A 27,862-nucleotide genomic window follows, 5' to 3' on the forward strand; every position below is an offset into this window, starting at 1 on the left:
TGGTTATTAAAAGTTCATCATTTTGATGTGATTGTATCTGTTTTTTCTTTACGGTTAGCGCTTTTTCTACCATGTTTAAAAAAATCCTTCCTGCCCTAAGGTCTTGAAGCTATTCCATTGTATTATCTTCTAAAAGTCTTAGAGTTTGGGAGTTCCCATCATGGCTCAGCAGAAACGAATCCGACTAGAAACCATGAGGTTGAGGGTTTGATCCCTGACCTCACTCAGTGGGTTAAGGATCTAGCATTGCCGTGAGCTGTGGTGTAGGTCACAGATGAGGCTCGGATCTGGCGTTGCTGTGGCTGTGGCTCAGGCCAGCAACTGTAGCTCTGATTGGACCCCTAACCTGGGAACTTCCATATGCCGCAGGTGCAGCCCTAAAAAGCAAAAAGAAAGAAAAGAGAAAAAAATCTTACAGTTTTGTCTTTCACCTTATGGTATTTAAGCCATCTCCATGAAATCAATTTTTATACATAATGTGATGTAGGACACAATTTAATTTTTTGAAAAGTAGACATGCAATTTTCATCATCACCACTGATTAAAAATTATATCCCCGCCCACAGCACACTTTCTTTAAAGAATATATAAGATTTATCATGTGCCAGATACAGTGAATGCTTTACATACAGTAAGTCGACAGGTGAGCTTGTTTGTTTGTTTGTTGTCTTTTTGCCATTTCTTGGGCCACTTCCACGGCATGTGCAGGTTCCTAGGCTAGGGGTCTAATCGGAGCTGTAGCCGCCAGCCTACGCCACAGCTACAGCAACGTGGGATCCAAGCCACGTCTGCAACCTACACCACAGCTCACAGCAACACCGGATCCTTTACCCACTGAGCGAGGCCAGGAATCGAACCTGCAACCTCATGGTTCCTAATCAGATTCGTTAACCACTGAGCCATGACAGGAACTCCAAGGTTTTTAGTGAATGAAAACGATTTCATAATTAGAGACGGAGAAGTGAGGAGTTTATGGGTGTGACAGGGGAGTTAGACTAGAAGGATATTCCATTTGGACGGGACAGATTTCAGGACAGAAGAGGGCACAGGAATCTGTGAGGACCCTTCCGAGGGTGGTGAGTAAAATCGTTTGGCTAAATCCGAGTGTTTATGAGGGGGGTACTTGAAACAAACCTGAGAAGAGCCCTGAATGTCCGACCAAGGAGTTTGAACTTTGCTCTGAGAGCCCTTGGGAACCAAGGGAGATTTATTCACAGGAAAATGATATAAGAGAGCTGCTGTTTCAGAAAGACTGGGCCTCTAATCCAGGGGTAGGGGAATGAGGGCCTGCAATGTGGTAGCCTGGCAGGAGCAGTGAAAAGCAGACAGATGTTACATATATCATGAAGGAAGAATCAGCAGCGTGTGGCCACTTATTGGAGAGAGAATCAGAAGCCAGTGCTTATTTTTTTCTCTTTTTATGCTAGTGTCACTTAAGAAAGGCCGGTGTGCTGGTGGGGAATTGGGGCTAGCTGAGGAGCTGACATTTTCACACATGTCCCAGGAACTAAATGGCCAAACCTCCTTCAGGCCCCAGATGGCCCCACAGAAGACTTTGGTATGTGCTCATTTTTAGAGCTTCGTGGGGACTTCCTCCCTTTGGTGGACTTTGGATTCCCAGAGAATGCCTGAGATTTAAATCTGGATTCTCAATCACTTACAGCTAATGTCACATATGCCCTTTACATGAGGTGGATTCAGCCCCCTCCTATCCTTTGATGGATTGTGGTTTTTGAAAAGCCCCTAAGGAAGTAGTGAAGAACCATATTTAAAACCTCAGGCTTACTTCTCTCTTATTTTACCAGAATACTTTGGTTACCGTGTCCTGGGAAATGAACAACTTTAAAACACACATGTGGTAAGCCTTCACTTTCACCAATATCCATTTATTCTCTCATACAAAGCATACTAATTGGATATCCAACATTGCACTGGACTTGGTGAGGGCTATACATAAATATAAAATAAAGTCTGTCTTCAGAGTTTAAACTTTGAGTTTTGCTACTGGAAATGGAAGTTTGGGTCATTCAGACCAGCCCTTCTGCTTCTTTGGAGCTGCTTTTGCCTGAGAGGCATCTAGAAAAGAAGCTGCGTGGGGCTAGTAGCCCTAAGGCTAACAGAACAGAAATTGGAATTCAAGGCCAAGGAATGGGAGCCCTGGTAAACCTTCCCAGGCTTTGGGACCCCACAGGGACACAATTTAGAAGTAAGAGTGAACCAGAAATAGACCACGCAGTCTCAGGAGGACTGAAACCTAGCTTCAAATTATCTTAATCTCTAATTGCATTAAGTTGATCTAGGATATCTAGTGGCTCTAAGCAAATTTAAATCCTCTCTAGTGGAAGGCACTATTGTCATCCTCGGCCAGTTGTGTGTTTTGTACACGCACTGCTGGTAAGAAAAACAACAGACCTACAGGCATGGATATCCATTCTATGGATGGACATATAATGTCTGCCAAACTCTAAATTAATTATGTTTAATATATTTACGAAATCAAATATAATAATACCAAAAACTAGAAAGTGCAAAAAAAGAATCAGATAACTCAAAATGGGTCAAAGATATAAATGTAAGAACTAAAACTTTTAGAAAACATAGGCATAAATCTTTGTGGCCTAGGATTAGGTAATTTTTATTTTGTTTTATTTTATTTTTTGTCTTTTGTCTTTTTAGGGCTGCACCCTCGGCATGTGGAGTTCTCAGGCCAGGGGTCTAATCAGAGCTGTTGCTGCTGGCCTATGCCACAGCCAGAGCAAGGCCAGATCCGAGCCGCGTCTGTGACCTACGTCACAGCTCACGGCAACGCCGGATCCTTAACCCACTAAGCAAGGCCAGGGATCGAACCCACAACCTCATGGTTCCTAGTCGGATTCATTTCTGCTGCACCACAGCAGAAACTCTGATAATTTTTTTTTAGATATGGCACCAAAGATAAGCGGCAAAAAGAAAAAAATACATAAATTGAAGTTCATCAAAATTATAAACTTCTGCAGAGAGTTCCCCTCAAGTTTTCAGCTCACCAGTACATGCATGTAAGCAAACTATTCAAGGACAGGAAAGAATAATCCAGAAGGCTAACAGAGAACAGTACATAGTGCTCCACAGGACTGGGTATAGTGTCTGTTCCTAGCCAGTCTGGAAAGCCTCATAATTTGTGGGGCATTGAATAGAATATTCAGAAGGGTCTTGTGTCTATATTTGGGAGTAATTATTGTTGGACTAAACACTTTTTTTTTTTCCCACTGTACAGCAAGGGGATCAGGTTATCCTTACATGTATACATTACAATTACAGTTTTTCCCCCACCCTTTCTTCTGTTGCAACATGAGTATCTAGACATAGTTCTCAATGCTATTCAGCAGGATCTCCTTGTAAATCTATTCTAAGTTGTGTCTGATAAGCCCAAGCTCCCGATCCCTCCCACTCCCTCCCCGTCCCATCAGGCAGCCACAAGTCTCTTCTCCAAGTCTATGATTTTCTTTTCTGAGGAGATGTTCATTTGTGCTGGATATTAGATTCCAGTTATAAGTGATATCATATGGTATTTGTCTTTGTCTTTCTGGCTCATTTCACTCAGGATGAGATTCTCTAGTTCCATCCATGTTGCTGCAAATGGTATTATGTCATTCTTTTTTATGGCTGAGTAGTATTCCATTGTGTATATATACCACATCTTCTGAATCCAATCATCTGTCGATGGACATTTGGGTTGTTTCCATGTCCTGGCTATTGTGAATAGTGCTGCAGTGAAAATGCGGGTGCACGTGTCTCTTTTAAGTAGAGTTTTGTCCGGATATATGCCCAAGAGTGGGATTGCAGGGTCATATGGAAGTTCTATGTATAGATTTCTAAGGTATCTCCAAACTGTTCTCCATAGTGGCTGTACCAGTGGACTAAACACTTTTGGAGTTTTACCTAACAAATATTAAAAGTAAGACCCCAAAAGGTTAAACTGCTTTTAAATAATTTCATTTGTCCCAGAAATTAATGCTGAAAAAAATGTATGGAATACAAATATATATGGCAGTATCTAACCTGGTAAACTCATAATGTCTGGCATCAAATTAAAAATAACTAGGCATGCAAGATAATACAACTTGTAAGGCAGAGGAAAGCAGTCAGTCTAACCCAAAACTTGCACGTTTATGCAGATGTGAGAATTAGCAGACAGTGACATTAAAAGTTATTATAAATGTACTCCTTATGTTCAAAAGTCATATAAGGCACATAAAAATATATAAAAGACCACAATAAAATTTCTAGAAATGAGAATGTCTGAGATGAAAAATACACTGGGAGTAGATTGGTAGATTGGTAGATTGTGTTGCATGTGGAATGGTAGACTTGATATTGCAGAAGAAATGATTAGTTACCCTGAAGACGTGAAAATAGAAACTTTCCAAAATTATATAATGTAATAATTATGATAGTGTATTATTAGGTTTGTAACATATGTTCAAACAACATTACTTATAATAGCAAAAAAATAGAAATAACCCACATGTCCATGAACAGATGAATGAATAAAAGTTGATATACCCACATAATGTAGTATTATCTGACTGTGGAAAGGAGTGAAATACTGATTCATGCATCAGTGTGGGTGAGCTTTGAAAATATCATGCTCTATGAATGAATTCAGTCACCAGAAACCATTGTATTATTCCATTTATCTGAAGGGTCCATAGGAAATATATTCATGGAGACAGAAGGTAGATTGTGGTTGCCTAGACCTCAGGGAATCCTGGAGGGAAATGGGGATGACTGCTTTAAAATAATGAGTGTGTAGTGATGAAAATGTTCTAAAAAAAAATGTTTTTGGAGTAATGAGAATATTCCTAAATTGATGTGGTATTTTTGCACAGCTATATGAATATAATAATTAAAAAAAAACCACTGAGTTTAAACAGAGGAAAAACTTATAAATTCCTGTACTTCAAAGGACATTATCAAAAAAGTGGGAAAAAAAATACCTAGAGAATGGGAGAGAATATTTACAGATCATGTCTGATAAAGATCTGTATCCAGGATATCTGGAGTTTCCGTTATGGCACAGCAGAGGCAAATCTGACTAGGAACCATGAGGTTGCAGGTTCAATCCCTTGGCTTCGCTCAATGGGTCAGGGATCCGGTGTTGCTATGAGCTGAGTTGTAGGTCAAAGACGAGGCTCAGATCTGGCATTGCTGTGACTCTGATGTAGGCTAGCAGCTACAGCTCTGATTAAACCCCTAGCCTGGGAACCTCCATATGCCACGGGTGTGGTCCTAAAGAGAAAAAAAAAAAAAAGAAAAAAAGCAAGAAAAAAGAAAAAAAAGATCTGTATCCAGGATATCTAAAGAAGTCTTACAACTCAACAACAAAAAGAGGAACGATCCAGTCTTAAAAAAGGCAAAAGGCTTGCATAGGCATTTCTCCAAACAAGGTATTCAGATGTCCAAGAACATGAAAAGATCATCAACATTGTTAGTCATTAGAGAACTGAAAATCAAAAGTACAGTGAAAGCCCACTTCACACCCACTAGAATGAGTGTAATTTCAAAATAAAAATAGGAAAAGAACAAACGTTGGTAAGGATGTAGAGAAATTGGAACCATCATACATTGTTAATGGGATTTTAAATGGTGCAGGTGCTATGAAAAACAGTGTGGTAATTTTTCAAAAACTTAAGCAAAACTTCAGCATAGAGCTACCTTATGACCAAGCAGTTGCACACCTTGCTATATATCCAAGATATTTGAAAACATGCCCACACAAAAACTTGTATATGAATGTTCATAACAGCATTATTCCTAATAACCAAAAAGTAGAAACAATCCAAATGTTCATCAACTGATTAATGGATAAACAAAATGTGGCATACCCCTACAGTGGAATAGTACTTAGCTATGAAAAGGAAGTACTGATATATACTATAACATGGATGAAGCTTAGAAACACATATGTGTCCATTTATAGGAAATATCCAGAATGGGTAAATCCATAGAGACAGAAAGTAGATTAATAGTTTCCAGGAGTTGGAAGAAGGGGTCAAGGGAGAGAGGGCCTAATAACAGGTTTAAGTCTTCGTTTTTGGGTGATGAAATGTTCTGGAGTTAAATAGTGGTGATTGTTGCACAGCCTTGTGAATATATTAAAACCACTGAACCATACCCTTTAAAATGGTGAATTGAGGAGTTCCCATTGTGGCTCAGCAGAAATGAATCTGACTAGTATCCATGAGGATGCAGGTTTGATCCCTGGCCTCACTCAGTGGGTTAAGGATCTAGCATTGCCAGGAGCTGTGGTATAGGTTGCAGACATAGCTCAGATCCCACATTGCTGAGGCTGTGGTGTAGGCCAGTGGCAATAGTTCTGATTCGACCCCAGCCTGGGAACTTCCATATGTTGCGGGTGCAGCCCTAAAAAGACCAAAAAAAAAAAAAAAAAAAAAAAAAAAAGTGGGGAATTGACTACTGTATGTGAGTTTTATCTCAATGTTTAAAAAAAGAAGAATCAAACAGAAATTTTAGTATTGAAAAATACAGTAACTAAAAGAGTTTGGTGTGGATTAAACAGCAGGTTAGACAAAGCTGAATAAAGAATTAATAAATTGGAAGATAGGTCAGGAAAAAAACCCACATACTCAAGCTTAGAGAGAGAAAAGGGTAGAAAGTACAAAAAAAATAAATAAATAAGAGATTTATGGGATATGAATAGGCCTAATATATATATATATTTGAAGTCCCAGAAGAAGAGAACAGAGAGAATGGGATAGACGCAATATTTGAAGAGATAATAGCTATGAATTGTCCCAAACTAAGAAAAGACTTCAAGTCACAGGTTGAAGAAAAGAAGGGTTATGAACCCCAACCAGAATAAATACAGAGAAAATTACATGTACATTCATTATAGTAAAATTGCTGAAAATCTCGACAGAGAGAATTCTTTTTTTTTTTTTTTGTCTTTTGTCTTTTTGTTGTTGTTGTTGTTGCTATTTCTTGGGCCGCTCCCACGACATATGGAGGTTCCCAGGCTAGGGGTTGAATCGGAGCTGTAGCCACCGGCCTACGCCAGGGCCACAGCAACACGGGATCCGAGCCGCGTCTGCAACCTACACCACAGCTCTCGGCAACGCCAGACCATTAACCCACTGAGCAAGGGCAGGGACCGAACCTGAAACTTCATGGTTCCTAGTCGGATTCATTAACCACTGCGCCACGACGGGAACTCCGACAGAGAGAATTCTTAAAAACTGCCAAAGGTAGGGGGTGTGGGGGAGGCATGTTACCTTCAAAGAAGCAACAGCAAAGTTGACAGCTGACCTCTCAGTAGAAACAATAGAAGATAAGAGACGATGGAATGAAATAGCCTTCAAAAATGAAAGTGATTAAGCCCTTGTCTACAAACAGCTTATACAACGCAACAGCAAAAAAAACCAACAACCCAGTTGAAAAATGGGCAGAAGACCTGAATAGACATTTCTCTAAAGAAGACATATAGATGGCCAACAGGCATATGAAAAAATGTTTGAAATCACTAATTATTAGAGATTGATTATTGGAGAAATACAAGTCAAAACTACAATGAGGTATCACCTCACACCAATCAGAATGGCCATTATTAAGATGTCAACAAATAACAAATGCTGGAGAGGGTGTGGGGAAAGGGGTACCCTCCTACACAGTTGTGTAAATTAGTATAATCACTGTGGAAAACAGTATGGAGGTACCTCAGAAAACTAAATATAGAACTACCATATGACCTAGCAATCCCACTCCTGGGCATATATCCAGAAAAACCTTTCATTGAAAAAGATACATGCATCCCTATGTTCACTACAGCACTATTCACAATAGCCAAGAAACAGAAACAACCTAAATACCCATCGGCAGATGAAATGGATTAAGAAGATGTGGTATATACACACATTGGAATACTGCTCAGCCATAAAAAGAGCAAAATAATACCATTTGCAGCAACATGGATGGAACTAGAGACTATCATACTAAGTGAAGTAAGAAAGAGAAAGACAAATACTATATGATATCACTTATATCTGGAACTTAATATATGGCACAAATGAACCTAACAACAGAAAAGACACAAACTAATGGACCCGGAGAACAGACTTGGGGTTGCCAAGGAGGAGGGGGTGGGAGTGAGATGGACCAGGAGTTTGGGGCTAGTAGGTGCAAACTATTGCATTTGGAGTGGAAAAGTAATGAGATCCTGCTGTGTAGCATAGGGAACTATATCTAGTCACTTGTGATGGAACATGCTGGAGGATAATGAGAAAAAGAATGTGTGTGTATATATATGTATGTATATATATATTATATAATGAGAAAAATGATAAAAATAATGTATATATATATGTATAAAGAATGTGTATATGTACATATATATATATATACACCTATGACTGGGTCACTTTGCTGTACAGCAGACATTGACAGAACATTTTAAATCAACTATAATAGAAAAAATAAAATGTTAAAAAAAATGAAAGTGAAGTAGACAGTGTCAGACAAGAAAAATCTAATAGAACTTATCATCAGCAGAATTTGCACTAAAGAAATCCTGGATGGTATTCTTCAGGCAGAAATAAAATGCTCGCAGGTAAAGGCTTGGATATGCTGGAATGAATGAAGAGAAACAATATGTGAGCGTACATCTAAATGAATACCAACTTTAAGAAATAATCTCTTATGGGGTTTTAAACATATGTAAAATTTATGTAAATGGCAACAATAGAATCCATGTCTAGGCAGAGATGGAGAAATGGGTTTGAAGGTATTGCTCAGCAAGTGGTAAGAGGATTAATTTATATTAGACTCTGGCAAGTCAAGGATGTGTATTTACTTTAGGGTTTTCACTAAAGAATTAGTATCTCTGCCAATCTAAGAGAAGGGGAAACGATAAATACAAAATAGCCTGAAAGATTCTGGTAAAGACAAAGCTGTAGGAATGTAGGGCACAGCATTGGCTTTCAGGGGTTATGGGTGGAGGAGAGTTCAGCTACAAAGGGGCAGCCTGAGTGAAGTGAATGATGTCTATGTCTTAATTGTGGTGCTGGTTACACACTTGGGTACATTGGTCAAAACACGTAGAATAAACCAAAAAGAGTGACTTTCACTGAATTTTTTTTAAGTGGAAGGGAAAAAAGAAGGTAAAAAAATGAGAGAAAAGGGACTGTAGAGATAAGAAGAACAAATATCATAAACTATTAAGTGGATTTAAACCTAGATGTATAGGTAATTACAATAAGCACAAACAGACTAATGCAAAATTAAAAAACAGATTCTAAATAAACAAAACTGAAGCTTACATTGCTTATAAAAGTAGTACCATAATATAAAGATATAGAAAGAGTTAAAAAAAAAAAAAAAAAAGGAGTTCCTGATGTGGCTCAGTGGCAACGAATCTGACTAGGAACCTTAGGTTGCAGGTTCGATCCCTGCCCTCGCTCAGTGGGTTAAGGATCTGGCATTGCCATGAGTGTAGAGTAGGTTGCAGACGTGGCTCAGATCCTGTGTCGCCATGGCTGTAGCGTAGGCCGCAGCTGTAGCTCCAATTCGACTCCTAGCCTGGGAACCTCCATATGCCATGGGTGTGGCCCTAAAAAGCAGAAAAAAAAAAAGAAAAGAAAGAGTTAAAGCAAAATGATAGGAAACGATAGTTCTGATAAAATCAGACCAGATAGATTTTAATACAAAAAGTATTATTAGAGATTAAGAAGGACATTTCATAATAATTAAAGATTTAAGTTACCAGGAAGAAGTATATACTTAAATGCAGCCTTAAAGCCTATAAATCAAAAAATGAACAGAGTTTAAAGGAAAATTGATCATCAACCCCAGTGAGAGATCTAATACACCTGTCTTAGTGAATGATCACACAACTAGACAAAAACAAACACACAAAAAATGAGTAAAGATTTAGGAGATATGAAAAACAGTGAACAAACCCAGCCTACACGGCGCTATGCCTAACAGTTGTAAGCAGATAGAAGTTCTTTGTGGTGTACCAGGAAAATTTATAAAGCTTGAATTAAAGAGGAAGTATTTGAAGCAGTTAGGTGAGAAAACAGAGCTGGAGTCAGGTCCAAACTCAAGACATCCTCCTTCTCACAATTCAGGGATTTTTCACTTGGGATGAGGTACTGGCAAGGGAGACCACGGTACCTTCCCCCACGGATGTAGATTTTCTTAGTTGTATGTAGACTGCTGGGAGTGACTATGCACATGACATAGCGTGACAAAGACAAGAGGGTACAGACCACTGTCACCAAGGAAACAGTCCAGGCTCAGAGCACCACCCCAGCCCCTGGGGAGTGCACTGCTCTGCTTGTCTCCCAGAGTTGGCTTTATGCTTCTCTGGGTCCAACTGTGGCACCTGGAGTGTCAGGAAACCCCATTTTCCCCAGTGGAATCCCCTGGAGCCTCCTTTGCTTTCTGGACAGTGAGAGTCTAAGGGAACTCCAAAAGTACTACAACTCAGTCTATGAACTGACTTTGCTGCTGGGTTCCTCTTTCCTAAAGTATCTAATCAGCGATTTTCCCAGTGCCCCAGGCATTTCCTGTATGGGTGCTGCTGACTGACTTACTTCCTACCAGGCTGCGTGGCTCCTTTCCCTGTTCACGCTGCCAACGTTCAGATGGACTTTATTAACTCTTGTTCTTCCAGCCTTCTCCCAGTCATCTGGGAGCCGCAGGGGTATTCTTCCCATCCCCCATCCCCTGGGAATTCCTTATTGTAGGCGGGCATATGCTTATACACATCCTATCATTCTGGCTTTTTTATTTCCCCCTTCTTGCCCAGTTGCAAGCCATGGATAGGCTGTTGTTTTTTGGGGGTTTTTTTGTTTGTTTTGTTTTTGTCTTTTGTCTTTTTAGGGCCACACCCAAGGCATATGGAGGTTCCCAGGCTTGGGGTCCAATCGGAGCTACAGCTGCCAGCCTACGCCAGAGCCACAGCAATGCCAGATCCTAGCCACATCTGCAACCTGCACCATAGTTCACAGCAACACCGGATCCTTCACCCACTGAGCAAGACCAGGGATCAAACCTGCAATCTCATGGTTCTTAGTCGAACCTGTTTCCTCTGCATCACGCCGGGAACTCCCCATTGACTGTTTTTCTTCCAGAGTTCATTTTAGAGCTGCTGAGAGATTTGTGCTTTCAGATTGCCTGTTTGCGTTTGTGTCTTTTGTCCTGTGTCCCAGTCTACCCAAGGAGCCATGGTCATCAAGACACTGTTTTATGACTTTAGTGTCCTGCCTGAGACACGGGGTGATCACTCATCCTCAATATGACCTCACGAAGTCCTTGGGCACTGGAGATCAGGGCCTAAAGACAATATTACACTCCCACTGAAATCATTATCCCCAAGAGCTAAAGATGGAAATTTGCCAAGAGAAGGATCACAGTGATGGTTTAAGAAATGAAGCCTCAGACTTGATTGTCTCTTTCCTTGTAGGGACGTTGCTTTCAGCTTATTTTCTTAGCATTAGAATAGGCCATCCAAAAGATTGAAACAGCCATGGAGGGACATTCAGATGGTTAGAGGACCGTGTTTTAGACTGTGCCATCTAAGGTTTTGGGAGAGCAGAGGGCCTTCAACCTTGTCCTACTCCCTCACTCCCACCCCACCCCTGCCCCAGTCCAGTGGGACTCAGTCTTGTCCTAATCATAGGTTTCCCTGACAAGAGGCTCTGGTCAGTTGGAACAGCATAGTAAGCGGCCGCGGGAGGTCGATGTTCAATCCACAGAGTTCACTGTCATGGCAAAGAATGGATTTTCTCCCAGGGCTCACTTAGCAGTACTGGTGGGTGATGAAGTCTGACTACTCATGCATTCCAGAACTTCTGGGAAAGCCTTAAGGAAATGGCTTTCACAAACACATGCCCTAGAGGAGAAAGCTCTTGGATTTCATTAAATCAGAACTTAGTCCTGGACATTTTTTTGTCTTCTCTGACCTAAGCAGTTGGGAGCACCTACCTTTGGACATTTAATTTATGACCCCAATTGAACCATGTCCTGGTTGTGCATCTGAGAAGGATCGTTTCTGTTGAAACTACCCAGAGAGCTAGAAAGGAATTCTGTCCTTTTTTATTTTGCTCAACATACCTCCTCCAGTTTCCTCCTTGTGGCTAAACACCCCGTAGGAAATCTGCATATATCTTACAGAGTCATTTTTACTTTGGTCTTTACTGAAACTGGGGAGGGGACTAGATGGTGCAGCAAGAGCGTTAGGAGAGCCAAAGATTCTTCTTCCCTGCGGTTGAGCGAGCCCCTTCCTTGGAGGGAGTTAGCTGCAATCCTGCCTGGGGATTAACTTCTGGGGGCTCTACCAATTCCACATATCATGATCATTTCATGTTTCGAGGGTACCTACAGAGGCAGCCCAGTGTGGTAGAGCATCCAGTGGGTATTGAGAGACCTGGACCCTAGTATTAATAATAGCTAACATTTATTGAGCATACCAAGTGCTAGATTCAGTCTTAAGCACTTTACATGGATTATCAATTTATTGTCCTCTTTTACAGACGTGGAAACTGAAGCATAGAATGGTTAGAGATTTTACCCAAGGTCACACAATTGGGAAGTGGAAACGGGATTCAAATCCTACTCTGGAGCCTGTGTGTTTCACCCCTCTGAGTACAGTTATGTGACCCTGGAAAAGTCATTTCAACTTTTGGGGCTCATCTGTGAACTATAACCTGAGGGAGTTTATATGGTTATCTTCTGATGGAGTTTCCACTTTCAATTACGTCTATGAATTAAATGCAGCTATATTATTTTATTCTTGTGATTATGTGAAAGCATAATGTTTCAGCCTAAAAATGTATCTAATTGGGAGTTCCTGTTGTGGCACAGAGAAGCGAATCCGACTAGGAACCTGAGGTTTCAGGTCTGATCCCTGGCCTCGGCTCAGCGGGTTAAGGATCTGGCATTGCTGTGGCTTTGGTGCAGGCTGGCAGCTGTAGCTTTGATTAGACCCCTAACCTGGGAACCTCCATATGCCACAGCTGCAGCCCTAAAAAGCAAAATAATAATAATAATTTATCTAATTGATTTGACAACTGATTATCTTACACCTGCTGTGTACAAAGCAGTGGACTGGGCACCCTGGAAGATAGAAAGATGCCTTAAAAGTTGTAACCTGTCTCTTTCATTATTTTAGCTTTGGTACTTTTTTTAAGATTCAGTTCTTTAGATAATTAAACTGGAATCTAATGAAGAAACCAATTGTGTTTCAAAAGACAAATTCTGGGACAGGTATTGGGTCTCAGACTGTGTCAGGTTTCTGATATTTTCTTTTAAAATGTGACTCTGGTCGCTGAGAGAATTTAGCTACACATTCTCTTCTGAGTGAAGAAGCAACTGGTGAGTTTTTAGTTTTATGGTACTGAGAAGCTCAAGGGATTCTTTAAAAATGAAATGTGATGGCTCTGGGAGTCACTTATACCGAAGCAGTATCATTATCACTTGAAATATCTATTAGTAACTTAGAAAGGCAAGTTCAAAGAAAGGATGTGCTATGTAATAGCAAGATCTTTTGAAATCCCATTTCTGTTTCTGGCAAGCTAGATTCAGCTTGCTCTGGAGTTAGGTTAAGTGTGGAAAGCTCTTGGCTGAGATTGAAAAAGAAATTGATCTTGAACTAGAAAAGCAGCTTAAGAAATTCCATTTCTAGTAATATTTTTGAGTCTGGAAGAGTTGCATGCGGATAGGCTCAAACATCAGCTTAATGTCCATCTTTCTCAGTAGATTATAAACTTTTAAACTATTTTGTATACATCTATATTTTCCATTAAACTGCAAGTGCTTAACACATCATAACATTCAGTAAATATTTGCCATGGACTTTTTATTGATCACTCCTTAAAATTCAGCATTTCCCCCTTGCCAAGATCTAGTAATTGAACCTACTTCAAAACATGCCATCAGCCACCTTAAAGGCCACGTTACTTAACACGTGTCTTGGTTGGTGGGCTTCAGTCAGTAACCAACTCTTTTCTTTAGTAATTCCGCAATTACAGTGTGCCCAGTCTTTTTAGGCCTGTGTATAATGACTCATTATTGATGAGTTGTAAAAGGAATTTAGTGAATTATGACTAAATGGAGGAGACAAGAATAGGAAACATCAGAATACAGTGTAAACAAAAAGTACTTTTACTGTAGACACAGATATTACATTGGATTGAAATTTCAAAAGTGTGGGTTTTTTTTCTTTTGTCTTTTTAGGGCCACACCTGCAGCATGTGGAGGTTCTCAGGCTAGGGGTCCACTCCGAGCTACAGCTGCCAGCCTACGCCACAGCCACAGCAACTCCAGATCCAAGCGGCGTCTGCAACCTACACCACAGCTCACGGAAACGCCGGATCCTTAACCCACTGAGCAAGGCCAGGGATCGAATCCACATCCTCATGGTTCCTAGTCGGATTCATTAACCACTGTGCCACGATGGGAACTCCTGAAGTGTATTTTTTTTTTTAAATCCTATTCTGCCTTATCTTCAGAAGGTAAAAGCACTTCAAATGTCCCTCTTGAGGCAGCTCCCAGCCTGCCTTTCTATAAAAGTCTTGCAATTCAGTGTATTTGTATTTTATGCTCCCGTGGGCTCCTCAGAGTATATAACTAGAGCACAGGCCTGCTAGAGCCATCATACGCTATCCTTTATTTTTTTCTTTTTTTTCGTTTTTTTGGCCATACCTGCAGCATGCAGAAGTTCCTGGGCCAGGGATCGATTGAACCTATGCCACAGCAGTAACCAGAGCCACAGCAGTGACAATGCTGGATCCTTAACCCACTAAGCCACCAGGAAACTCACATCATGGGGATTTTTGAGTGAAAGCGGTATAGAAAGAGTCCCCTTGCATAGATAGAAGTAGCTTGGCCCCAGAGGAATCTAGAAGTCCCTCCTGAGTTTTGACGCGCATGATCACACCCCCTGTACCCCTGCAGCCGCATCCTGCACCACCTGTTTGGATGGGCTGAGTTGGGTTGGGGAGGGGCCAGACACAGTGCCCATTGTCACCAAGCACTGACCCTGGTGCCAGACAGCCACTCCTTTTAGCCTCGTCCTGCCCACCAAAAGCACTTCAGGCAAAGCTCCAGCTCTTCAAACTTGGCCTCTTTGAAGTGGTGATCCAATGCCTCTGACACTGTCACTCTACATCTGGTGACACTTCTGCTGCTGCCAGAGCCTTGTATAGCGTTCACCTCTCTTTCCCCTGAAATCTGTAAATGTAAATCCGATTTGAAACTAGGTTTTCTTTCTTAACAGTTGCCCTCAGAAGTGCCTTTGGGGTAGGGAGGGGGTGGGGCGCTGGCAGAGAGAGATATATGCCCTTGAAAATTGGATTCTTTTTTAGAAAACTGCTGACACAGGCTAATCGGCAGAGAACTAAATGACCCTACTGTTTCTACCTGCTGACAGGCTCAGCCTTGGGACAGGGCTGAAATGAGCTCTCACCACACAGCAGAGACAGGCCTCCCCCCCCTTTTTTCTAATACAAATAAGGGGTAATTCTGTGCCTGTCAAATAATACAGCTCTGTAGTATAGATGGCCATTAAACAGCCCCTTCTCCCTAACTCGGAAAGCACACGCATGCTGAGCCAAGTACCTAGAGTATCATTTAGTAGGTAATCTCTGATGAGAGTTAAAAATGTCTTCATTAGCGGTGTTCTTTGGGAAAAGCTAATAGACAAACCCATCCAAGCTCAGGCTACGTCTCGCTCCAAAGATGAGTGACCAGCCTCGTGTCCCGACATCCTGCTCAGGCCACGGAACCTCACGTTTCCTTATATTTCTGCTGCTCTATCCTTTCTGGGAGTGAGGAGGTTCCGGAATGTGACGGTCTTGGGGAAAGGAGGCTGTGTGTTTCGGTTCTGTCGTCCATTGCTGTTATCTGTTGGAAAAGGAGGGTTCCCTGCCCCTTTGGTAAATAAGCACACAGCTGGCAGGAGCTGTTGCAATCTCACTGCCTTCCGATCAGCCCCGCCCCGGCAGCAGGCAGAGTGCCCCCCACCCAGCCCCCCCAGAAACTCACTGGCCAAATGGTTGTGGTGAGTTTCAAAATAAAAGCTCCTGCCTGCGCACCCCATGGCACTTCCTCTCTCAGAGAACCAGCATTGTTTAACTGTGCCACATCTCTGGTCTAAATTTAGGCATCTTTTTTTTTTTTTTTTCCAGGCAAAGATTACTATGCAGACATTTAAGAGCAAAACTTTGCCCAAAGTAATTTTTTCCCTCGACTTCTTTTTGGTTTCCTGCGATGTTTAGATGACTCATTCTCTTCCAAGAAATTTTAAAGAAAAGAGATGCAGGCTGTGTGATATGCATCAAGACTGCTCTGTAAATTCTCTTTCTCTTCCCTGCCGAGAGACCCCTTGCTGTTTTTTATAGGAAGCGGAAAGGCTCCAGAGTCTGCATTGTCATGGACTCGGCCCCTTCAGGTCCTGTTGTTCCCAGGCATAAACGTCCCCCTTGTCTTTGGGTGGAGCTCCCTTGTAGCTTCCCAGCTTTGACAACTGCTCCACAGCAGTGCGGAAGCCGTTTTTGGGGTCACTGGGGCCACCCTCACCCCCAGAGGCACACAGTCAAGGTTTCTGAAATAGAGAACGGTGACCTTTTATCCTCTAGGAAAGGAGAGGTACAGACCATTGCCTGCCTCTCTTCTCAGAGTCAGAATTGCACAAACGCTGGGGGCTTTAGCATAACTGTGACCAGGCTAGCAACACGTGAGTTCCCAGCCCAGCCCTTAGCCAGAGGGAGAATAAGTCAGAATCACTTCTGCAGCCTGTTCAAATAAACAGGGATAATAGTTGAGTCGGTCCTTTTCCAACAAATCAGTCCTCGAAAGGAAACACCTGCCTGGGCTTCATTGCTGTTTTATTGGTTATGCTTTTTCTCCCGCTCCTCTTCCCACCTCCTCTGGGGCTAAGGTTATTGCAATCGGGGCTAAGCAGCAGGGTAGAGGGATGGGAGCTTCCTCCTGTAACCTCTGCCATTTAAACACAGGGAGGTGTAAGGGAGGCTGGCAGGGGGCGCTGGCCTGGAGGCAGGAGGGCAGGGCATTTGGAAATGTTGCTCACGGCCACTTTCTGGCCTCGGTGCTGACTCTGGAGCTGGTGGGTGTGTCGTTTCCCTTCACCTCACCTCCTCTGACCTCTGCTGCTTTAGTGGAGCTCAGCTCTCCTCATCATGGGAATATGAGGTCCTGCATGAGAGGCCTTTGCTCTTGTGGTTTCTTCTAGTGGTTGACGGCATTGCATGAGAGTCATTTGGGAAGAGTAAATTTAAGACCGGCAAGGGACTCCTGAAGCCAGCCAGCATTTTGTAGAGCAGCTCTGTCCCCAGAACTTGCTCAGTATCTTCTGCTCTGTGGAGGGAGACCAACCCATGAGACATGGAAGTGGGTGGTATTTGGGTCTGATACAGACTCAAGAAGCCAGGTGAAGGATCACGAAGAATTATGATTGAATGGCAGACGTTGCGAAAGACCCTGGGAATATTTAAGCCGAAGACTTTCATTTTATAAAAAAGAAAACAGAGGTCCAGCGAAATGGCCCAGGTTGTCCTCCAAAGTTATCTTCTTGATGGTGTGAGAGCTGGAAATAGAAGAGTCTTGTGATTGCTGATTCAGGGCTCCTTTCATCCCTCTCCACACGGCCAGGTGTAAAAATTCATATCTACTTGCAACAAAGGTCACACATATGTTATGTTCCATAATTAATTCCTCAATAGAAAAACGGTAAAGCGTAAAAGAAAAGTGAAAGTGACTGGTTAACATGGGAGAAAAAAAAAGTTTCGGGCTCCCTAGAGTCAAAGAACTGTAAATTAAAATAGGATACCATATCAAACTGTTCAGACCCAAGAAAAGTAAAAAAACATTCTCATATGCTTCTGGGGGGATTTTATATGGGTCCATTTTTTTTTTTCTCGAGGGCAGTTAATGGTATAAATTAGCAGTCTGACTCAGCAGTGTTACTTCTAGGAGAAAATGATGACAGGTTTGTGCATAGGTTATATACAGAGTAACTAAATACAGCATGTTTTATTATAAAAATTTGTAAGCAAAGTAAATGTCCAAGAATTGGACATTATATCAATGTACATCAATATAATCTATTGTAATTATAGAAGAATAACATGTAGGGGAATGTTCACAATAGACCTCGAGGGGGGAAAGTTATAGTGTGTATAATGCAATTCCAATCCCATAAAAGTCATAGAGAGATTAGAAAAATGTACAACAAAGTTTAAAAAAAAGAAAAATGTATAACAAAGTTTAGAGTAGTGATGTTTTAGGGGTAGGAATTAAGGGTTACTTTTGTCTTTTCAGGTTTCCTACAGTTTTCTGATGTATGGTATAAACACATATTCCTTTTGTAATCAGAAAAAAGAATTTTAAAGTCACATATCTTTGTTTGTTTGTTTGTTTGTTTGTTTGTTTTAGGGCGGCACTCGAGGCATATGGAAGATGCCAGGCTAGGGGTTCAATCAGAGTTGCAGCTATCAACCTACGCCACAGCCATGTGGGACCCAAGCCATACCTCGACCTACACCACAGCTCACAGCAACGCCGGATCCCCCACCCAGTGAGCGAGGCCAGGGATCAAACACGCATGCTCATGGATACTAGTCGAATTTGTTTCCGCTGCGCCACAAAGAGAACTCCCTGAAGTCATTTATTTTGAAAAAAAGCAAGACCTTAAATGGTTATGTTTCTGATATGCAAAACCTCTTCCTTTCTTTGCCTGGGAGCCGAGCTATAGCAGTGGGTAGCATTTTACCTTCTGTTAGAAGGGCATTGCTGGTATCTGATTCTTAGTAGGAAAGAACTAGAAGGATCTGGCAGAAGATAAAACAAGGGTTTCCCCTCTCAATGACACAGCGATGCCAATCAGTTTTATGCCCTGCTCTCATGGACTTGGCATTAAACACTCGGTATCCAAGGCGTGGCTCTTATTTCCTTCCTGCTTCCTTGTTCTTCTCTGTTTCTACCCTTCTCCCATGTAGTTAGATGCCAGCCCTGGGAAGCAGCGGTGAAGAACCTGAGAGCCACCAGGGCTTGAGATTAACCAATCAGACACCCCATAACATATATTATCAGACTCGAGTAACATTAGCAACCAATCAGGATTGAGGTATCACTGCCCTGAGAGTTTGGGGTAAAAATAAAGCAAGTAAGAGGGATAACTTCTCCTTGCTTGGAGATTCTTATGGAGTCAGGTACTTTGAAGTCCTTGGATGTTTACGTACACATGCCTCTCTCATCCTCTTTCGCATCTTACTTCCCTCTGCAGTTCTCAGAATGCTTGACTACGAGTATCCAAGAAAGCTTGTCCACTTAACAACAGTTGCTAAGTAGGGTGTGCCGTTCTGGCCTGCTCTTTGGGGACCAGTTGAAAAATCAAAGGCTTTGACCCATTTTCCCTCTGCATGATTTTGCCTTTGCTGGGCTCTAGAAGGGGCCCGTTTCATTTTATTAAAACTCTTTGAGTAATCTGACCATAGTTTGATCTGATCAGAGGGGTTATCTGATTTGCTGGGTTCAATGATGGGCCTTAATTACATCTGTGTTATTTGCGGAGCCAGCACTGCTCTTGCCTTTGTTGCCCCTCCCTCCTCCTTCTGTTGCCCAGTTAACCTTCATTCCTCTTTCTTTGCAGAGCAAAGAAGTCGGCCAGCAGCTCCAAGATGATCTGATGAAGGTCCTGAATGAGCTCTACTCGGTAAATCGGACGGGTTGCTTGGCTCTTTGACAAGCAGAGGGAAGCAGCCTTTGGCAGCTCATGGCCATTGTCACGTCAGCAGCAGAACTGAGCTGAGGTTGAGGACAGTGCATGGTCCCCACTGGGGACAACTCCACCCATCTCTTTTTTCGCCCTCTTATTTTCAAACTGGAATGAGCCCAAAAAAATGCTTTCTCAAAATAAGATCCCTTTTCAGCTGTGCAAACTAACGGTGGCTTCCTTTGGGGCGTAATCACCAGGGAGCAGCCAAGATCCTCGATCACCAGCACAACTGACCCTCATTAGCAGCCAACCAGGGACCCCGAGCCTAATGGCAAGGAGCATAGTGTGCATCACTCCGTGAATGATTTGTGCCCAGTGGTAAAGGCGCTGTTGTTCATAGATTTGCATCAGTTCTTGGATTGATGTAGTGGTTTGAAACCAGAGCAGGTGCTCTAGAGGGAAGCACAGAATCCTAAATGCCCCTAACATAAGGGACCAGTTCAGGCAGAGAGAGCCTTGCATTGACTCCCTGGGCTTTTAGAAAGGCCAAGCCTCAGTGAAGGGCCAGGTTTTGGGTTTGGAGAAGAAAACACAATCTGTTCTAAAGTGACTGGAGCTTCAGGCACATGATGCCTGTGGCTGTTGCATGTTTCTTCATGCACTGGGAGGTAGAGGGGGTTGTTTTTCCCCCAGCCATGTTGCGTTAATTATAATTTTAAAAACACACACGCACACTGAGGAAATTCCTGCTGCCATACAGGCACTGTTCCGATTGTGCTTCTAAAGCCATTCCAGGGCCCCCTTTTCCAGTTGGGCTGTGCCAGGCCTTGTGTCCTCTCCAGGGTTGCCCCATCCTGTTTTGGAGGTGAAATTGATTTCCTGTGTTTATTTGCTTATGCACTGCCCTTTTTCTTTTTTTTTAATTCACAGGAAGACAGGCAGTGGCGACAAGTATCACAGGCATTTGGAATCAGAGAATTCCGTGTTCTTGATCCAAAAGCCTAGGTGTGGCCACTTTGTCCTGGCAACGGTTAAGCAAGTAAATAGGGTCAGGTGGTCATCGGCTTTGTCTCTAGTGATGCTCAGTTTGTTTGCAGTTTCTACTCTGTGACTCTTCTGCTCTGAAGCCAAGGAGATAGATGGTTCCCTTTGGTTCAGCTTCCACGTTTTCATTTCTTTCAAATGAAGTTAAGGCTTTTTAAAAATAGAAGCCTGCTGACGCGAAACATTTTCAGACTGGATGAGTTGCCTGGACCCCCTGGTCTTTTAAATGCTTTACTTCTGCTCTTTATTTTTAGAGCATCTTCTAGGCACCAAGAAGGGCTATGACTCCTTTCTCCTGGCAAATCATTCATCAGGATAGAAAATGACACATGCAGTCATTATACGAATCTCTTTATTTTCTCGCAAGTATCTTGGGTCTCTGCTTTTACCATTCCTGGGGAGCAGGAGGGTGGATAATCAGCAAACCTCCCATTAGCTGGCAGAGGCAAGCAGCACTTGGCAGCTGCTTCAACCGACTCGAATCCAGTGTACCACTTCTGCAGTGGGACTTGGGGCAGCAGAGGAAGATCAGTGTCTAGGGATCTTTGAGCTTTCCTCAGAGCCCTAGGTCTCCTAATATGCTGTAATTTTTTTAAATAAATAAATAAGTGAAAAGGCATAATTTGTATGAGAGGAAGGAAGAGAATGCTGGAACTCACTGCTAAGGAGGGCTGAGCGGGCACCTCAAGGCACAGTCTTGAGGCAGTCTGACATTGGCCGGGACTTCACTGGTCACTGTGAGGCCACAGTCAAGGCAGAGCATGGAAGCCTTCCCATCGCTGGGCAAGCTGAGAACTGGCTAAGCATGGTGTCCTCTTCCGTTAGGTGAATTGGCACACACTCTCATAATCTACCCAAGGCCAAAACAAAAATTTGGCATTTTCCTCTAGTAGACAGAGGGAAGAGAATAGGAGTGGAGAATGCTGGAAAGTTCCATAGAAGGCAGAAGAGTATGTGCAGCGATTCTCAAGCAAAGTGAATTTTTTTTTTTTTTTGTCTTTTTGTCTTTTTTGTTGTTGTTGTTGTTGTTGTTGCTATTTCTTGGGCCGCTCCCGCAGCATATGGAGGTTCCCAGGCTAGGGGTTGAATCGGAGCTGTAGCCACCGGCCTACGCCAAAGGCACAGCAACGTGGGATCCGAGCCGTGTCTGCAACCTACACCACAGCTCACGGCAACGCCGGATCGTTAACCCACTGCGCAAGGGCAGGGACCGAACCCACAACCTCATGGTTCCTAGTCGGATTCGTTAACCACTGCGCCACGACGGGAACTCCCATCAAGCAAAGTGAATTTTTCATGCAAGGGGCTACTTGGAAACGTGTGAAGACATTTGTGGTTGTCACAACAACGGAAGTCGGGAGTGCAGGAGGTCAGGATGCAACAGATATGGTGGTGCACGGGACAGCCCCCACAACAAAGAATTGTCTGGCCCTAAATGTCCATAGTACCAAGACTGAAAAACCCTGGTATAATGACTAGTCTCCTGAGTTAGGCAACCCAAATTCTACCCGGTCCCCACCAGCTCTAAGATCCTAGGAAATGGGAGTTCCCATTGTGGCTCAGTGGTTAACAAATCTGACTAGGAACCATGATGTTGCGGTTCGATCCCTGGCATTGCTCAGTGGGTTAGGGATCTGGCATTGCCGTGAGCTGTGGTATAGGTCGCAGACGTGGCTTGGATCCTGAGTTGCTATGGCTGCGGGGTCCAGCTCCGATTGGACCCCTAGCCTGGGAACCTCCATATGCCGCAGGTGCAGCCCTAGAATAGACAAAGAAAAAAAAAATTCCTGGGAAATGCACCTGACTTCTATGACCCAGGTGTACACAGCACTTCATGTGCTGGTGTCTCTGTGTCCTGGGGGTTGGGGAGTTTGGAGGAGTCATGCTTCATGAAATATCAGACTGTCGCTAAGGCTCAAATGAGTTTACAGTCTCCATAGACCATTAGAAAGTTCAGAGGCTAGAAGTATGAATTGCTTCTCCTGGAGGGCGGGCTAAGTGTAGGGCTGGCCCGAGTAAGACACCATGGCATTAGGATGACTAAGGATCCTGCCTTCCCTAGGACTGAAAGCTTTCCTGGGATGTGAGACTTTCAGTGCTGAACCTAAGAAAGTCCGGGGTAAGCCAGGATGATAGGTCACACTACCTGCAACAGCGGTTTCATCAAATAGGAACTTGGAACTATTGTATACTGGCTTTGGGGAGATAGGTGCTGTATATAGATCCTCTGTGTTTGTGTGTGTGTGTGTCTGTCTGTCTGTCTCTCTTCCCGTTAGAGGAGTTAAGAAGAGAACAGCGGAGGACTTCTTATAAGGGGTTTTCTTTGATCTCTATAAGCAATAATAAGGGCCTCTTTAAGCAACAAAAGTTATTCGTGGGCTTGAGATAAAGGAAACAAAGAATGTAAGGAAGCTACCGTATTCAGTGCTCTTACTTGGTATCTGCTCTTTGTGCCACAAATACCTCTTTTGGGAAGACTGATTACCTATGGGTCGATACTTTAGGTACCTTTGACCCTTGAGGATGCAAGGGGCAGGACCCAAATAAAGATGCCTTTGAGCAAGAGGCCTGGACTCTCTCACCATAAATGGCCAGCTGCCCCCTCTGTACCTTCCTTTTTTCTGCCTGAAGGGCCTTTGATTTTTCTGACATGGCACTCCGTGCCAGGGGCCCCCTGCCACAGCTGCTCTTCAGAGAGCAATCCCAGTGAGCATTCTCTTCCACGTGCTTGTACCCCACATTGGGCTGGCCAGTTTGTAAGCAACGGCATAAGTGGTTTTCATTTTCTGACTGATGCATCAGGAATGCCTTTGAAGTCGGAGCAGGCCGCTCCCCGAAGAGCTCCGGAATTCTCTGCCTCAGTTATGTTCAGAGGCTGTATCTGGAAAAGCCCAGCAAGCTCCCACAGCAGCAGTGAAGGGCAGGGGGCCCTGAAGCCACATGGATTGGAAGAGGAAGAGCCAGGGAACTACATCAAGAACCTAGAATCGAGAAAGAAGGAAGAGGTGTTGGAACCCTGGAGCTATTGTGGTCCTAGTGGTTTTAGGCTTCCGTCCCCTTGTGTCCCCTTGATTTGGCACAGCAGCTGTCTGCTTATAGAGCCACTTCAGATTGGAATTTAGCACCTGCTCCCTCGAAACAATGTCAGTTAATAGTCCCCCAACTCTGCCTGCCTGCTTGTCCCCAGCTCTCAGCACTAGGGATACAAAAACATGTAAGATGTCCCCAAACTCAAAAACTAAATGCATTTCATTTTCATAGATGAGACAGAAAAGGAAAGCAGTAAGGAAAATATGAGATGATGACCCTTTTACGTGTCTACACAGAAGAGGGCCATGAGGGCAGGCTCCTTGGAAAGATGTTTGCATTGATTCTTAATTGCCGAGAGTTCTTTTATTGTGCTCTAAAATGTTCCTTTTTTGTTGCATCTTACTCTTGTTTCGTGAGGCGATGTCTTTCCTTTCTCATGGGTCTCTCTAAGGATTTTAGTGATGGATTATTTTTGGGTTTTGTTTTGTTTTGTTTTTTTGTCTTTTTGCCATTTCTTGGGCCGCTCCCACGGCATATGGAGGTTCCCAGGCTAGGGGTCCAATCGGAGCTGTAGCCACCAGCCTATGCCAGAGCCACAGCAACACAAGATCCGAGCCGCGTCTGTGACCTACACCACAGCTCACGGCAACGCCGGATCATTAACCCACTGAGCAAGGGCAGGGATCGAACCCGCAACCTCATGGTTCCTAGTAGATTCGTTAACCACTGCGCCATGACGGGAACTTCCTGGATTATTTTTGAAGTTTTCTTCTCTCTGTCTACTTTGTTTCCTCTCAATTGTTTTGGTCTTGGTCTTTCATGTTAGATAGTTCCCTTAAATGTCTGGTAAACTTTAACTGCCTGCTTATATTTTAAAGTGAGACACTTTAAAATGAAAAGCTGCTTGGAAATTTCTGTGTCAACTGCGTGTGTTTTACCGGAGAGTGATATGACTGGACTGTGTCCTTGGGGAGGCCTGATGTCAGTATTTATAGGTGTTTGATATCAGGTGAGCAGATTCCCCAGATAAAGCTCTTCTGATCTCCTCCTGCCTATGTCTGGGGGCCAAGTTGGGAAGGGACCTGGCCATCTCAGTATTCAGTACAGAATTGTCAGTTGATCTGCCTGTTTTAAGTTCAGTACCCTTATCCTTATCCTCAGCTAAGCCTAGCGTCCCCAGTCTACAGACCCTCCCCCCAAAAAATAAACCTCTTGTCTTGGGGAGGGGATGGGATCTAGGTGTCTAACTGTTCTTAGGTGCTCAGCATTTTCTTTTGTTTTTAGCTCTGCCTTCATCCCACTGCCACTGATACCTCTGAGGGCTTCTGTGATTTAGGTCTAGTTGCTTCTTGAGTCTCCCTACTTTTGGTTTAGGATTCAATAGGTCAGTTACTACTTGCCTTTCCCCTTTTCATCTTCTGCTTTCGTTCTTTCAATTGTTTCTCAGCTTATACCTAAAAAATAATCATTAAAACACTTCTACTATTTCAATATGGCTTGTGAAGGGAACCGAGCTAAAGGCATGAATTCAATATTTAGTTTTTCAAAGTAGAGTGAATTTCCATTGTAGAATTGAGAATTTAGACTTCTGAGTTTTTCCCCCTAGTTTGTATTTGCCTCAGTATATGTTTCTCCAATGCCTGTGTTGATTCTCTATTTATCCAATTGTTTTGACATCAATTATTTGAGCTTCGGCCTCAGAATACCTCAGTTTTCCCCTTGAGTTGGAGGATACTAGATATACTTATCCTGTATTTGCACAGAGGAGAGATTTAGTGCCATTAAATCATTTGGCAACCACATTGATTGTACGACTACCACTGTATACGTGACATATTTCTTAACTCTGGAGAAGAAAGGAGAACCCAAAAGAAGAAGTGTCTTCCTTTAAATATAAATGTATTTCCTTTAAATATAAATTCCTGAGGCATTTATAGCTTCTTAGACGAGATAGTGTTTCATTCTTCTAAAGAGAGTTCTTTAAATTCATTACGGGAAAGGAGCAATATAAATTGGTGATTTTTAATGCCTTCATTTGTTGTCTTGTGGACACTATCTATGCCTTTGAGCCCTTTTTTTGTCTCTCATGTTCATTCATAGCATGTCCTCCTTATTGATTATGCATCTTCATGAAATAGAAAATCACTTTCTTAAAATCAATTCATGTTTATAGTTGTTCACTCAAACTGTCGAATCCCTTGGTCACATTCACATGAAAGGAGAAAAAGGAGCCTCCTGCCTACCCTTCTTCAGCGAGGATAATAGGTGCCTCTTTCTTGCTTCTTCGCCAACCTGGAAACCTGGAAGACAGTTTGAATTACTTAGGAAGGTTTGTAACGGTGTCAGTTGTTAAAGATTGCTTCTCTTGTATAGAGAACATACAGAGGAGATCTTATACTTATGGGAAACGATGTCAGGTTCAGAATAAGGTGAAGCTGATTTAAAACATTCTGCCTCTAAAATGAGAGGTTATTTAAACTCTCAAGTACATTGATTCTGTCCGTGTCTCAGTCTTCTCCTTTCTGCATCTCCAGCGAATGGATGAGCATACCCACAGAATCCCTCTAACCGAGGATTTCCCAGCCTCAGCACCATGGACATTTGTGGCCAGATGATGTGACAATTAAAAATGTCTCCAGACATGGGTCCCCTGGGGGCCAAATTAGCCTCCTTTTGACACTGTGGCTTTAACTCAATCCGCAAATGAAACCAGATTCCCTTTTTAAGCCTCTCTTGACTAAATTTAGCCTTTCCTCCCAAGGAATCCAGCCTTGGTCCTATGCAGAGGAGAGACACTGGTGCCTAGTGGCTAAGAATGTGGACTTCCTGGTCTAACGAACTTGAGTTTGAGTCCTAATTTTGATTCATTTCCTAGCTGTGTGACCTTGGGTGTGTTAGGTAATCTCTTTGAGCCTCAGTTTCCTCATCTTTAAAAGCAGAAATAACGGTCCTTCCTAGACTTGTTGTGACGATTACATGAGGTGACGTACAAAAGACTCCTGACACACAGTGCATACTAAGTGGTAGAGATTTTTATTAATATTGTATTAGCATAATAATTCCCTGGCTCTCCTCAGCTGTTCAGTGCTCCCCCACAGCCCGCCCCCACAACTTCGACATTCTCTAGTTCTGCCTCTCATGGCCTCAAAATATCAGCACTCTTTTTTTTTGCTTTTTAGGGCCACACCCCTGGCATATGGAAGTTCCCAGGCGAGGGGTCGAAACTGAGCTGCAGCTGCTGACTTCCGCCACAGCCACAGCAGCACGGGATCCAAGCCATGTCTGCACCCTACACCACAGCTCACAGCAACTCCAGATCCCTGACCCACTTGAGTGAGGCCAGGGAACGAACCCATGTTCTCACGGATATTAATGGGGTTCATTACCACTGAGCCACAACGGGAACTCCAGCATGTCTGCACTCTTGAACTTCAGCTTTCTTGGTTTGTTATCAAGCATTTTCAATTTCCACATAGAAGTAGAGGGACCCCCCCCACCCGCCTCCCCGTGGAAACGGAGAGTGCCAGCGGGAAGGATCAGGCACCTGGGGGCTGGAAATAGTGTGTTTGGGAGGAAGCGAACACAAGTTCCAGGCTTCCCAACCCCCTTATTCAGAAAAGGGACGAGACTCCCAGACGGTTGCTTTGATGGAAAATTGAAAAACTGTATCCTCTTCTTTGATACTACTTCCTTCCTCTGGCAACTCCAGTTCTACCTGATGTGGGCTTGATTCCTTCTCAGGCTCTTTCCTGAACTTTTCTGCAGGTTTCCAGTCTTCGTAGGGTTGTTGTCTAAATCACAGGATTGCCACAAGGATGAAATGAGGATGTGCTTGTGGGGCGCTTGCCACACGGCAGGAATATACTAAGTGCTCAGTAAATGGTAGTAGCTGTTGCTGTTCTTGCTGCTGCTGTTCCAGCTGCTGTGAAGAGCGTAGTTGATCTGATAAAAACAGACCAGACAGATCCCCAGGATGCTGGGCGGGTTTTAGAGCAGTTCCTCTTCCCCATTTTATATCTCAAAGTCCCCAAAGTCTAGGCTGCTCTGTGGGCTGTG

At 43.1% G+C, this 27,862-nt stretch overlaps 1 protein-coding gene and 1 long non-coding RNA gene across 39 annotated transcripts in view; both read left to right on the plus strand.

Annotated features, from left to right (window-relative positions):
* SRGAP2 (SLIT-ROBO Rho GTPase activating protein 2) overlaps positions 1-27,862 on the plus strand; it is a 279,310-nt gene that overhangs the window by 169,461 nt on the left and 81,987 nt on the right. For all 38 annotated transcript variants that reach the window (XR_014815658.1, XR_014815666.1, XR_014815655.1 and 35 more), the window contains exon 5: positions 19,667-19,729. Coding sequence is in view for 23 of the 38 variants with exons in the window: in XM_084976859.1 (XP_084832985.1) it covers positions 19,667-19,729 (63 nt within the window). In the remaining 15 variants the exon portion in view is untranslated. The remainder of the gene's footprint in view (positions 1-19,666; positions 19,730-27,862) is intronic.
* LOC146399973 (uncharacterized) lies at positions 10,907-17,743 on the plus strand. The gene is made up of 2 exons (XR_014815717.1): positions 10,907-11,931; positions 14,426-17,743. It is a non-coding gene; the product is annotated as an uncharacterized LOC146399973 (long non-coding RNA).

The sequence above is a fragment of the Sus scrofa genome, chromosome 9 (genome assembly GCF_054392235.1).
Source record: "Sus scrofa isolate SSC_HxYL_T2T_F1_AM1 chromosome 9, Sscrofa_HxYL_maternal_Yorkshire_Landrace_v2.0, whole genome shotgun sequence".
NCBI lineage: Eukaryota > Metazoa > Chordata > Mammalia > Artiodactyla > Suidae > Sus > Sus scrofa.